Below are 12,291 nucleotides of genomic sequence, written 5' to 3' on the forward strand. Positions count from 1 at the left end.
TTACTCTTACCATTAATTTTTGCCTTTGGTGTTTTTCTCCGTTGATTATCAGAACTTTTGCATTCAGCCCCAGCTGTTTCTTACTCTCCATCCTCAGCTTCGCTCTCCAAAACGCTTAATTCGAAAGAAAAATCAAGAAAAGAGGAACTTGTATCAGAAAATTCTGAGGACGATGAGTCCAGTACGTCCGCCATTTTAATAACTAAACAGTACAGCAAGAAGATTTTTATTGGTTCAACTTGAGGGCAGGTTGGAGGCGTGGCTGATGATGTCATATTTTTGCGCCATTAGAAATTCTAAAAATGACTCAAGGTGTGAAAACGCTGTAGCACCGGCCCAATTTGGAGATGAAGGCTCCATGTGATATGCTCCTGTAAAAGCTAATAAATACTAATAATGAGAATTGGTCTAGTTATAAAATTTTGTTATAAACAACTAATCATTGACATAGCTTATCATAAGATTTACTGATGATACATTGCTGGGCACGATCCAGGATGCAATTTGTCATGTTAATTTCTTTTTCACATTATTTTGGATCCCAATTAATTATTGAAAAATTTTTGTTGTGCATCTTGCTCCTCCATGCACCTATACAATGTCGAGAAACTGATTTAGCATTGTAATATATTTCAAGTTAGCTTTGACAAATATTGTAGATTGATCGGTTTTGTTCCGCAATGCAGTTATTTAACTTTTTGTCATCTTTTAATCCATGATAGATATGAACTGATGTCTGAGTGCTGGAATGAAGATCCATCCTCTCGTCCCAGTTTCTCAGAGTTGATTGACCAACTGGAGGTGATCATGACGAGGAATGTACCATATTGTGACTTGAACAAGCATGATGAGTCACGCTCCTACTACAACCTGCCCACTAAAGTTGATGAACACAGCGGATAAGAAAATGACAGAAAGTTCTAGAGGATAATGCACTATGGACGAGGACTTAAAACTTTAAGGCCATATTTAACTTTAAAAAGGAAAAGAAAAATTACCACATAATTATGCATGTAACCCAGACTTCAATCCTAGAGAGATCAACTGGTAGTTGAGACAAACTCAGGAATTGCGCAGATAACCATCTTTTGTCAAATATTACAAACAAAACAAATATAAGCCTTGTCTCTGTCCACTTCTCAACTCATATCCATTCAATGTTGTCTTAAAATGCTGGTAATACATGAGATGTAATAATTTTTAGATAAAAAGAGAGAAAAAAAAACATCATTAAGGAGGAGGAGGCGGGAAAGATAGAAAGGTAGCTAGCCCTTGTTAGATCTTTTCTTGTCTCAGTAGTTCTATCAAGGACAGTTATTTAAACATAAGCAAGTAAAGTTATGAAATAATTTGAAACATGTACCTATGCCTCGATGTGCTAGTTGTGTACGATGCTAGAAACTGAGCTCGGAAGCAGTATTGAAAATGGAGGTGCATTAATCATGTTAACATTGCTAGCTGCTGGTTGCCTAACCAGTTGACTATTGACATTAGTAAAGAAAAAAAGCTTAATTTGAGACTGCTACATATCTTGTTGTAGCTAATTGTCTGCCAATGTGCTGGTTTAAACTTAAATATATTAAAATATAAGTTAATTTTACCTGTGCCGAGTCTGACTTTATTTGTTTGTGGTTGTGGTCGCCATTGAATATGCGGGGACGGGTGTGAGGTCTAGAACCAAATGGATGCAGGAACTGGAATAACCGAGGACCATCGGAGGACATGGCTATAAACAGTCCAGAGCAGCTGGCATGAAGAGCAGTGAACTCACAGGTTAACAAACAGGGGGTAGACATGAGAAAGGACGCAGGAAAGGCAAAACAGACATCAGTAAACTACTTGTGAGGGCAACTGGTTCTCACTGGCTGGCAAAATTTTTTGAACTGAACTTTTTATAAGAAAAATGTTCCTGGACATGGTCAAAACAGACGGGCAGAAACGTCTTTACAACCGGTCAATTGGCCTGGTGTCCCGCGTTTAATGAAACCCCTGTCATTACTATGGTTTTGGTTTTATGATATTTGATATAAAATGACTCTATGCATATTAGTCTTGAAAACAAAGCCAGTTGTTATAGAGGTCATAACAGACTGACAGTAATGTTATATTATTAGTACATGTATCACACAAAATAAAAATGAAAAGCAAAAAAAAAACAAACAAAACCTCTTCTTACAGTCTTATCGAGATGTTGCAACATAATAGCATAATTATAATTAAACATGCCAAGGGATAGTATTGGAGGTTAGTGGACTTGGAACAAACAACTGAGAGCCATGTTCTCCGGTACAGTCCCAATAGGTAAGTATTTTATTGATGCAGTTGTATAAATGAAAAAGCGGGGATAATTCAAACATTACTGCTACTTTGTGAGCTTTTTTAAACCAATTTCCAAAGAGTCCACTTGTCAAATTTGTTCAAAAAAGTAGATAGACTTTTCTAAAACTTGCTCAAGAATTCAAAAGACTTCTTCTCAAAATTCAACAATTTCCAAAGATAAGAAAATGCTTCAACTAAATTGTCAACTGAACATACAAGATGCTGCCACCAAGCTGTTAGTTCTAGTTAATTCTTACTTTTGATACCAAACAATAATTGGATGAGGTTTTTGTGATATCTAGAATATATTAATAATCAAGGTGGAGGTAGGGGTTATCAGCCTCAGCCTTCAGCTGATAATCCTTACTGAGACCTTGATTACTTTGGATATCACAAAAACTGAATCTAGTAATTGTTTTTTCCTACATAAGGCCATCCCCTTTTTTTTTTCGTTTATTGTCGAATAAAAATAAATAAATAAATATACATTTATATAGCGCCATTTTCCAGGTCAGGCATTTTCTGATTTTGGGTCGGTCGGTCAGAAAAGGAAAAAAACAAAAATTAAATTGGAAAAGGAGTCTGGAGCTAGGAGGCCCGGTACCTCAGCATAATATCCATGGAGCCTGGAAACAACAAGGTGTGGTTATAAAGTCAACATGGCGGCAATGGAGGAAGGAAAAATCAACATCGTTGTTAAAGGGACACAGTCAGCTTTGGGACCGCGCTGACCTGGACACTAGTTTTCTCACTTTGAAAAGAAGCTAAAAGAGTTCACCTCACCCTGAAATCAAAGTTACGCATCGAGTACATCTAGAAATCCACCTCAATCTTCGCAGTGTTTCGCTAGATCTTCAATCTTTTACTGAAAAACATGTTTTTGAGCATGCTTTTGCTCATCCTATGATATTATTTTATCATGCTTGGTTAAAAACAGTATGGATTGCATATCTGTTATATGTAAATTAGCTATGAAATGGTATCTAATGCACATGTGCACCAGCTGACTGTGTCCCTTTAAAATCAAACGAGAACAGGGAAAAAACAAAATCTGTAAGGCAAAAAATTGCTTATGTTTCAGATTTAAGTGAAAATTGTTTGATATAATGTGCCACTGCCTTCTGCATAACTTTTTTATTTTTTTGAAAACATGAAAATCTGGGTCGGTTGGATGACGCTAAACAGAGAAAAAAGGGGGATGGCCTAAATGAATGAAAAAAGAAATGGAAGGCATGTTTTTGCTTCACTGACGGCAAGCAACACAACGTGCAGGAACTTGACATTATTACCCTTAGGAATCTGATGCACTGCGGTCATACATGACATGATGTCCTGTGATCTTGAGTGTCCTTGACATGACTATTGTATAATTTGCAGCTAGATGACGTCACAGGCCCTGATTTAAAAAATTCACTGTACGCTTATGGCCAATCAGAAAAGAGATAGTGAGTTTGACGCATACTAAATGTAGGTATTGATTTCATGTACCTGTAATATCTACCATATTAGCCCAGTTTTAACATACTAAAATTCTGGAATGATTATGAGGCCTGGTAGAATAAAACAAAAGAGTTCTTCATTGTAGTTGAAGAATTCAATATGCAGAAATTGAGCTGGGTAGCCTCTTAAATGGGTTGAAACTTGTAGAAGTCCTGGTACAGTGTATATATTGGTTTGTTCATGTACATTAAAGATCCTTGACAAGAGTTATAAATTTTAAGCTCTTTAGCTAAGCTGAAGAATTACGATGTAAGAGAAACTGCATATAGTTTTTCAGTGGTGAAATAAGACAGAGTAAATTCTTCCAAAATAGAGGCCGTAGTTAGCAATGAGCAATGGAAATCTGGTCATAAATAGCAGGCTGACATGATGGCTCGCCTTTAACTGACTGGCCCTTTTAGTCAAGGAACTTAAACTACTTTTTGATACCAGTGCATACAACTCCAGTTTCGGTCGCCGCATTTCATCAGCGTCGACTACTTTACCCTGCAAAATCTCTTTTACTTTTTGGATTCAAGGATTCATTGATCCTTGTATTGGCTAATTTTGAGGTAAGTTCTTTAAAGATGCCGCCAACAGTTTCATCACTTGTACGTCCAACGTTTGGTAACGTGGCAATAAGAACCCTAAAGTCAGTCTCTAAACTTTCGTTGTTTTTTTACACAGTTCTGAGACATCTGCAGAAACTTTGATTGATACTTGCGCAAGTTGTTGTCGGCTGTCCACCGAACCCAAGAAAGGAATGAGTTCTTCTCTCGTGGATAAGCTGTAATTCGCCCTCCACATTCTTAAACTCCTCGTCAGAAATAACCCACAATGATAATTCTTCCATTTGCTGCTCATTTAGCGATTTTGTTTTGGACACAAGCTTACTCTTACCCATGTCTTACCATTAGTTTTTGCCTTTGGTGTTTTACTCCGTTGACTATCAGAACTTTTGCATTCACCCTCAGCTGTTTTTTCGTCAGTATCCTCAGCTTCGCTTTCCGAAACACTTGATTCCAAAGAAGAATCAATAAAAATAGAGGAACTTGTATCGAAACATTCCGAGGACGACGAGTTCAGGTTGTCCGCCATTTTGGATAACTAAACAGTAAAGCAAGGAGATTTTATTGGCTCAACTTGGGGGCAGGTAGGAGGCGTGACGTGCTTATGATGTCATATTTTCGCGCCAACAGTAATTCTAAAAATAGCTCAAGGTGTGAAAAGGTCGTCGCATCGGCCCAATTAGGACATGAAGGCTCCATGAGATATACACTTCACATAAGACACGTTATCGGGGAGTGTTTTGCCATCCGCTACGCTCACAAAGTCAGGTTATTTTCGAAGCATTGAAATACGTTATGGCGGGCTACCCAAATACCAATGAATTTCTTGCCATAAGGAACGAGGACGGAGGCAGGGTCTGGTCATAACATTCTACCACTAAAATATAAATCCTTGAAGGGTTGAATGAAAAGAGATCAAAATATGGAGAATATTGTCACGAACTCGCGAGGCTAACGCGCGAGATATGTGAACTCTCCCAGCATTCTTTGCAAGGACAGTTCGTGCATGTTGTTGAACCGCGAAAGTTGAACGTGAGCGGAGAAAAGGTTAATTTTTTTTCCTTATTTTCAGTGTATTTAGCGCCTTTCTTTTCGCTGCTTTCATGATTTGTTTGTAGAGAGGATTGTCTGCTTATCTTAGTGTACTTCTTGTATATTTAGGTGAAGAATGTTGCCGTTTTACCACAAAGAGCTGGAAAGTTTTGCTGGCGTGCGATTTGACTGGAGGTGTAGGTAAGCTTTTATCACTGGTGCTGATGCTTATGCTTGTGCTTGTGCTTATGCTCTAGTGAAAACCAGCCTTTAGAGAAATCAAATATACTTGATTTTTAAGAAAGAGTTGGCTGTGGCAATATGCATTTAATGCCCTTTGTCCCAGCGAGATTCCCTTGCTTCGTCCTGTATGAAACATCAAGATGTGGCTGCGCGCCCCCTCCCCTCCCCCGACTATATCTTCAGTGTTTCAACGAGTGTTGTCCCCCCACCCCCACCATATCTTCAGTATTGCCATGAATATGGGTAGCAGGCAAGATAAATAAATAGAAATTCTACTGATATCCATCTTGTAGGTGAATAGTTTTATCACGGATGAATTATTTGTATTTGTTTACTCATAAGAAAAGATGTCTTTAAGTTACTTTAAGTGCTGTCCTGCTGCGTAAACTACTGTATGTTTTAGAAGGCAATCTTATTGAAATGCTTTTATTTGCTATGCCCATTGTATGAGTCAATTCGAAACTACCACATACCCATCCCCTGAGGCAACCACCATTGGACATAAGACATTGGGTGATTCCAGAAAATATCCATACCCTACCATGGATGGCATAAACATTTTAATCTCCCTTGCCTTTGGAAATTCAAAAATGCTATACCCCCAATTCCCTCTGCATTTCAAAATTGTTAACCCCCCCCCCTCCCTTTCAGAATTTCTAATTTCTTTTCAAACTGCTTTTTCTGCTCACAATTTTTGGTCAAGCAAACAAGCAACTCAATTTTGTTATCGTTATAGTACGTGTCACATACCACAAAAGTTCTTCAGCTTTCTTTGGCAAAACAAAATGACAAAATAAAAGGAACCATACTATGTCAAAGACCATGTGGAGGAGGTCTAAACTTTCCAAATATTAGGATAACTGTTAAAGCACTACGATTAACTTGAATAGGTAGGTTACTAAGTGAGCCCAGTGATGCGTTGAAAGCAATTCCCAAATATTATGCTTACTTCGATAGATATTGAGGATTACTGTTTCTCTTGAAATACAGCTAGGTAATATTTCCAATAATATTTCCCCCTTTCACTTGAACTTCTAGTAAGAATACTTTAATATGTAAATTGTGAGACCATTGTACTTGGATGACTGCTTCAATGGTGACTTGACTGTACAGAATACAACAAAGATATCACTATTGAAGGAAAATCTTTGTATTAGAAAACCTGGAGCAAGTGCAGGGTATATTTTGTACAAGATCTCCTTAAGAATACTGGCAAATATATATATATATCTTATTAGATGTTTTAGTGTGTAGTGTTGCTGTATATTTTTACAAGTTGTGCCCTATGGGCTCGTCAAAATACAAACAACGAGTAAAAATATAAAGCGATACTATATACCAAAACATCTAATAAGAGATTTATTATCAATTGCTGCAGTCAATAAATTTATCAATAAAAGAGGGAGAGTGTGACAGTTTTGCGTGCACACGCTGGTTCTCGCACAGGTTTTTTTCTAGAAGGGAGAAAAATATATTCTTGTATTGGATGGAGTCATGAAGTGAAGCGACTCCACCCAATATGAGAATATATTTTCTCCAAATGCCACCAGTAATTACTGCCAACCACAATTCCTGATCTTACCGCCGACCACAGTTCCTTGCATTTTGCATGAAAGGTGGTTGATTTCCTCTATATTGTTAGTAATTTTTTTACGGAGTAGATCTGCTGTCTCATTTGTTCACTTCAGGCTCACTCACTGTGGCAGCAGTTAAAGAGCTTAACCTGTGGGTTCACTGTTGTTCATGATCAGTACATTGGAAATTATCAATTTTGTTAGCTGTTGAAGTTTCCACATAATCCAGTGTATTTTCCACATAATCAATGCATTAATCAATGCAGGGAATTTTGAAAGAGAGGCCTGTGGCAACCATGGAAAGACAAATAAGAACTTGTTTACATCAAACCTCTTTCAGAAATCCTCCTCAAACATGTCGCCATTAAGTTCTGAAAGTACTGTAACAGCTATGATTTTAGATGTACCAGCATTTCCCCTCTATCATTGCTATTGGCTCAGCTTGTTGCGTCTCTTATTTTCATTGTTTTGCACAACAAGTGAAATTACATTAATTTGAGGTTGCTAATCTTGCTGATTACTTTGAAATTCAGAATGCTGCTACTTTCAGATTGATGGATAACTACATTTAAAGTTTATGATTATTTTTGTAAAGTTTAGCAAACATAAGTAAAACTTGCACGTAACTCTATTATTCCTATTCCCCTGGTATTGGAATTCCGAATAGTGCACAGCTTGTTTTCAACATCTATAGACTTGACACTGAATAGTACACAGCTTGTTTTTGACATCTATAGTCTTGATACTGAATAGCACACAGCTTGTTTTCAACATCTATAGTCTTGACACTGAATAGCACACAGCTTGTTTTTGACATCTATAGACTTGACACTGAATAGCACACAGCTTCTTTTCAACATCTATAGTCTTGACACTGAATAGTACACAACTTGTTTTTGGCATCTATAGACTTGACACTGAGTAGTACACAGCTTGTTTTCAACATCTATAAACTTTACACTGAATAGCACACAGCTTGTTTTCAACATCTATAGACTTGACACTGAATAGCACATGTAGCTTGTTTTTGACATCTATAGACTTGACACTGAATAGCAGAGAGGTTGTTTTTGACATCTATAGACTTCACACTGAATAGTACACACCTTGTTTATTTCAACATCTATAGTCTTGACACTGAATAGCACACAGCTTGTTTTCAACATCTATAGTCTTGACACTTGATAGTGCACATAACTGGTTAATTAAACCAAAAAATAAAATATTGCCTTAGTTTGTAATAACAGTCATCTAAAGCAAATAATTATGTGAGGTTAATAGGGTTCAGCTTGTGTTATCTGTTGTTTTCATTGTTTCTCATAACAAGTCAAATTACATTAAATTGTGAGATCACTAAATGTAGTTTTTGAATGGTTATTACTTTTGGGGTGTTGCTACTTTCAGCATTTGTAAATAGCCATGAAATTTAGGCGCCTCTTTCACAGGGGGATATTACCTTAGGTTAATACATGCAAATTTATTTTGTATAGGTTAATGAATACATGTATTATGTACATGTTTAGTAAATCTAGCTTGTAACCCAAATTATTCTTAATCCCTTGGTTATTGCCATTTTGTCATGGTACCTGACCTACCCGTGTTAAAGAAATAATTATCTTCACATACAACCCCGGGGGTGTGGGGTGAGGTCCAAAATGCAATCGCACCATTTGTTAAGCAAGCACATAATAAAGAACTAACGTTTGTTTTCTTTGTTTGTTCTGATGAAGCTGCTTTTCGCTTCAACCCTGACCATCTGATTCCATGCTTAAATTGTCTCCAGCACTGTCAATTTCATTAGTGTTTTGGCGGTTTTGGAGGTGAATTGTTGAAATAGCTCGCCACGCTCGTAGCGGTTGGCAGCCATGTTGTTCTGCCATGTTGTTCTTGGCACAGTGATTTGATTACCCCCAGTTAGGTGGGTTACCCCACTCCGCAGCTTTCACACGGAGAAAACTGACCCCACCGAAGCAGGTTACCCAGACCAGTTCTCTGGGTAACCTGCCTTGCTGGGGTACCCTACCTAACATGTGAATGCAATCAAGAAAAAAAAGAGAGAGTTTGTAGAGAATATAGTATCTAAATTTTTGTATTTCTTCTTTTGAACAGCTGAAGTCAAAATACCTCAGGACAAGACATAAGCTTAAAAGGACCAGGTAAACACTAATGTCCTTATGCAATGATCAAATCAAAACTTAACCTGGTTCCTTCAGGGCAGTTCCCCATAGGGCATCCTTACAGGGTGCCCCAAGTCATCAAAAATAGGATCATCAAATTCTAGGACAGGAAAAAAATGAAAATGTACCACTTTTTTTCTTTTTTTTTTAATGATGCACTTTTATTACAGGTTGCCACATGTCAGGTTCCAAAAATAGTCAATGAAGTTTTCAATTCTCAAAATCAGGGAAACTTCAGGGAATAAATGGAGAAAATGGGAAGGTTGCACAAGGTATACCTTGAAAAAACAACAACAACAACAACAGCAACAACAGCTAGACCAAACTACTAACTCCATTCAAATTTAAACCCACAGTACAACACACCTTCAACAACTGACCACCAAACTAACTAAGAACAGACACTGCTCAACTTATGTACCAACAACTATTCTCACCTTACAAACAGTAGTCACTAACTAAAGGTACATGTATTTCTTGACCTCAACGGAATTCACGTGATGTTGTTCAACCAGCCGCAACACAGGCTTGACCAAAAATGAACCAATTGAATCAGGCCATAACTGATCAGTCACTGATTACTACCTTTGCATCATAATGGTTTGACACAGCCAACAACATTACAGCAAATTGATCAAACATTTTAAAGTGGCTCAAAACAGTTTCCAGCACTTAGATTTTGATGGGTCATTATGCCACTCTTTATCCCTTGATGCTACGATCATGGTATCAAAAAATTGCCCAATCATTGGTGAACACGTTGTTATCATTTTCCTGACATATTAAGTTACTATAGCAACAGTGTGACGTGCTAAAAACACCCTTAGTTACAGCTTAAGGGGTTTACAATTCAGAAACGGTACGGTGAAATGTTTCTTATATTATCAAAATTTGATAAGCATGATAAGACATAATGTGTGACAAAGTTTAAAAAAAATCCATAGATAGCGTTCAGAGCCACCTTAAACTGACTTCAGACTTGTCTGAATTCACCGCACACTAGCCGGCAAGTGGAGATTTTTTTGTCGGCTGACAAAAAATCGGCTAGCGTGAGGCGGCCTTAAGAGAGGACACAACACAGTCTTACCACAGTATCACAGTAGAGTTCCCTTTGAGAAGTGGAAAATACGAATCGTGCAGATTCGGGTGTTTCCCGGAATTCCAAGAAAGCATCTGATCATAGTATATCCACCTGCTTGAGGGACTAGGCTGACAACGGCATTTTTCCGCCAAAATCAAACGATGAAGATTTCGCAGTGAAGCAATGTCGTGTGTAGCCTCTACTTCTCTTTACAAAAAAATGTATTCGTTCAAGCTCGTTCAAGGAAACCAAGAACTCTATTCTACTTTCATACTACATGGGCTTGATTATTGACGATGATTTCCTCCTCTTTCAGAACTTAAATTTTCCTTTTAGAGCCGCCTGTGATTCCAACTACTAAGCAAACTAACAGATATAAACTCGATTTCGGCTCGGGCAAGGTGTTCGTACAACATGATAAGAACAAACATACAGAACTTTTGGTATAATGAAATTCATTTTGAGTAGCAGTAAACGATTACAACTCAGCTTTTTACATTGTCTGCAGCCATTAGGCCCGGTACTAATATGAATGTCGTTCACGGTAGATGTTTAAATCGTCCAATTTTCTGCACAAATAACAAAGTAACAATTAGTCTATCTTAGAACGGACTTTTAAAATGAGAAGGAAATAACACGCTAATACTCGCGTATTGAAGAGTACGTTAAACCGGGCACTTTCCCTTAGAAGACAGCAAGGCTACGGCGGGAAAGCCGTACGGGAACGCGCGTAATGGCATGCCACCGGATGCAATCTTTACTATCTGCCGTCGTACTTCAAGGTAGCCGCACTACATCTTAAAGTCCTTAATGCCATTCCACTTACCGCCAAAGACATGCCTGATAGGTCGAGGAGAACGAAATACTCCTGGAAAGGCCAAACAAAATAAAACTCTTCAGATTTCATTTTTCCTTATCCCCAGTACCTCTCTCCTCAGGCAGGGTAACGTCACACGCAAGCTTGCAAATTGTCCACTTTGATGCGCCTTCGACACGCGAGTTATTAATCAAAGAAAGTTCCGCGACGTTTTACTGGGGCTAAATCAAGCTGTATGCAAACGACTGAATGCCACTGTTATCGGCACGTTATGTGTTAATTGTACAAAACCTTCCAAACAGACGGATTATTTTGGTTCTTACAATAATTCCAGTATGTATATAAACTTTTTTTTGGTAGTGGGGGGGGATGCCTCCGTTATGGGCTGGTGTAAAAGGTGGTGGCGGAAACTGAAGTAAACAGTTTCTTTGTCAACTAACTATAAAGGTGTATTCTCGATTCATTGCAGTCTATTCGCAAATAACGTGTCGGGAGGAGCATGTAGCATGTGCTAAGGCAGGTTACTAATAGACTTCTACCAAAAGCATTGCTAGCAAGTGTTTGGATTCTGGTACCTTCCGGCCTTAACTACTGGGCAACATAATTATTGGAGGAGAGTAAGAGCAAGCCTGAACCAAGGTACAGCAATGTAAATGCTGTCTATTTTTATTCATCAGCCCAAATATTCGAATCAGTCGCACTGAGTTTGTTTACGTAAAAGAGCAAGCGATTGCAAAGGTTGCCCAATATTCGTGCTTCCAGCAGTTTACAATAATGTAGGTATAAAATATACTTTTACAAATTAGCTTTTAAGCTTAAACACTGCCAGCAAATGTGAAAATATTTAGCATGAAACGTGAAGGCAAACGTAAATATTTTAGCTCTATTAAACTTGTGAGTCGATGGAAACTGGCGCCGTCACGGAATGTATCCACAATTTAAATCATAGTTTATAGAGGGGACCTCTGTTTGCTAACCAGAAAACCACAGGAAAATACTG

General features: G+C 38.0%; 2 protein-coding genes across 5 annotated transcripts in view; both read left to right on the forward strand.

Annotated features, from left to right (window-relative positions):
• Window positions 1-903, forward strand: part of LOC145464065 (uncharacterized) — a 32,807-nt gene extending 31,904 nt beyond the window's left edge. Inside the window, exon 20 of the mRNA XM_081447883.1 lies at window positions 723-903. Coding sequence (XP_081304009.1) covers window positions 723-903 — 181 coding nt within the window. The remainder of the gene's footprint in view (window positions 1-722) is intronic.
• The window catches only part of LOC145480561 (nephrocystin-1-like), a 109,968-nt gene that overhangs the window by 88,031 nt on the left and 9,646 nt on the right, over window positions 1-12,291 (forward strand). The gene's annotated exons all lie outside the window — the stretch shown is intronic.

Source organism: Orbicella franksi, chromosome 1, assembly GCF_964199315.1.
Source record: "Orbicella franksi chromosome 1, jaOrbFran1.1, whole genome shotgun sequence".
In the NCBI taxonomy this organism is placed as follows: domain Eukaryota; kingdom Metazoa; phylum Cnidaria; class Anthozoa; order Scleractinia; family Merulinidae; genus Orbicella; species Orbicella franksi.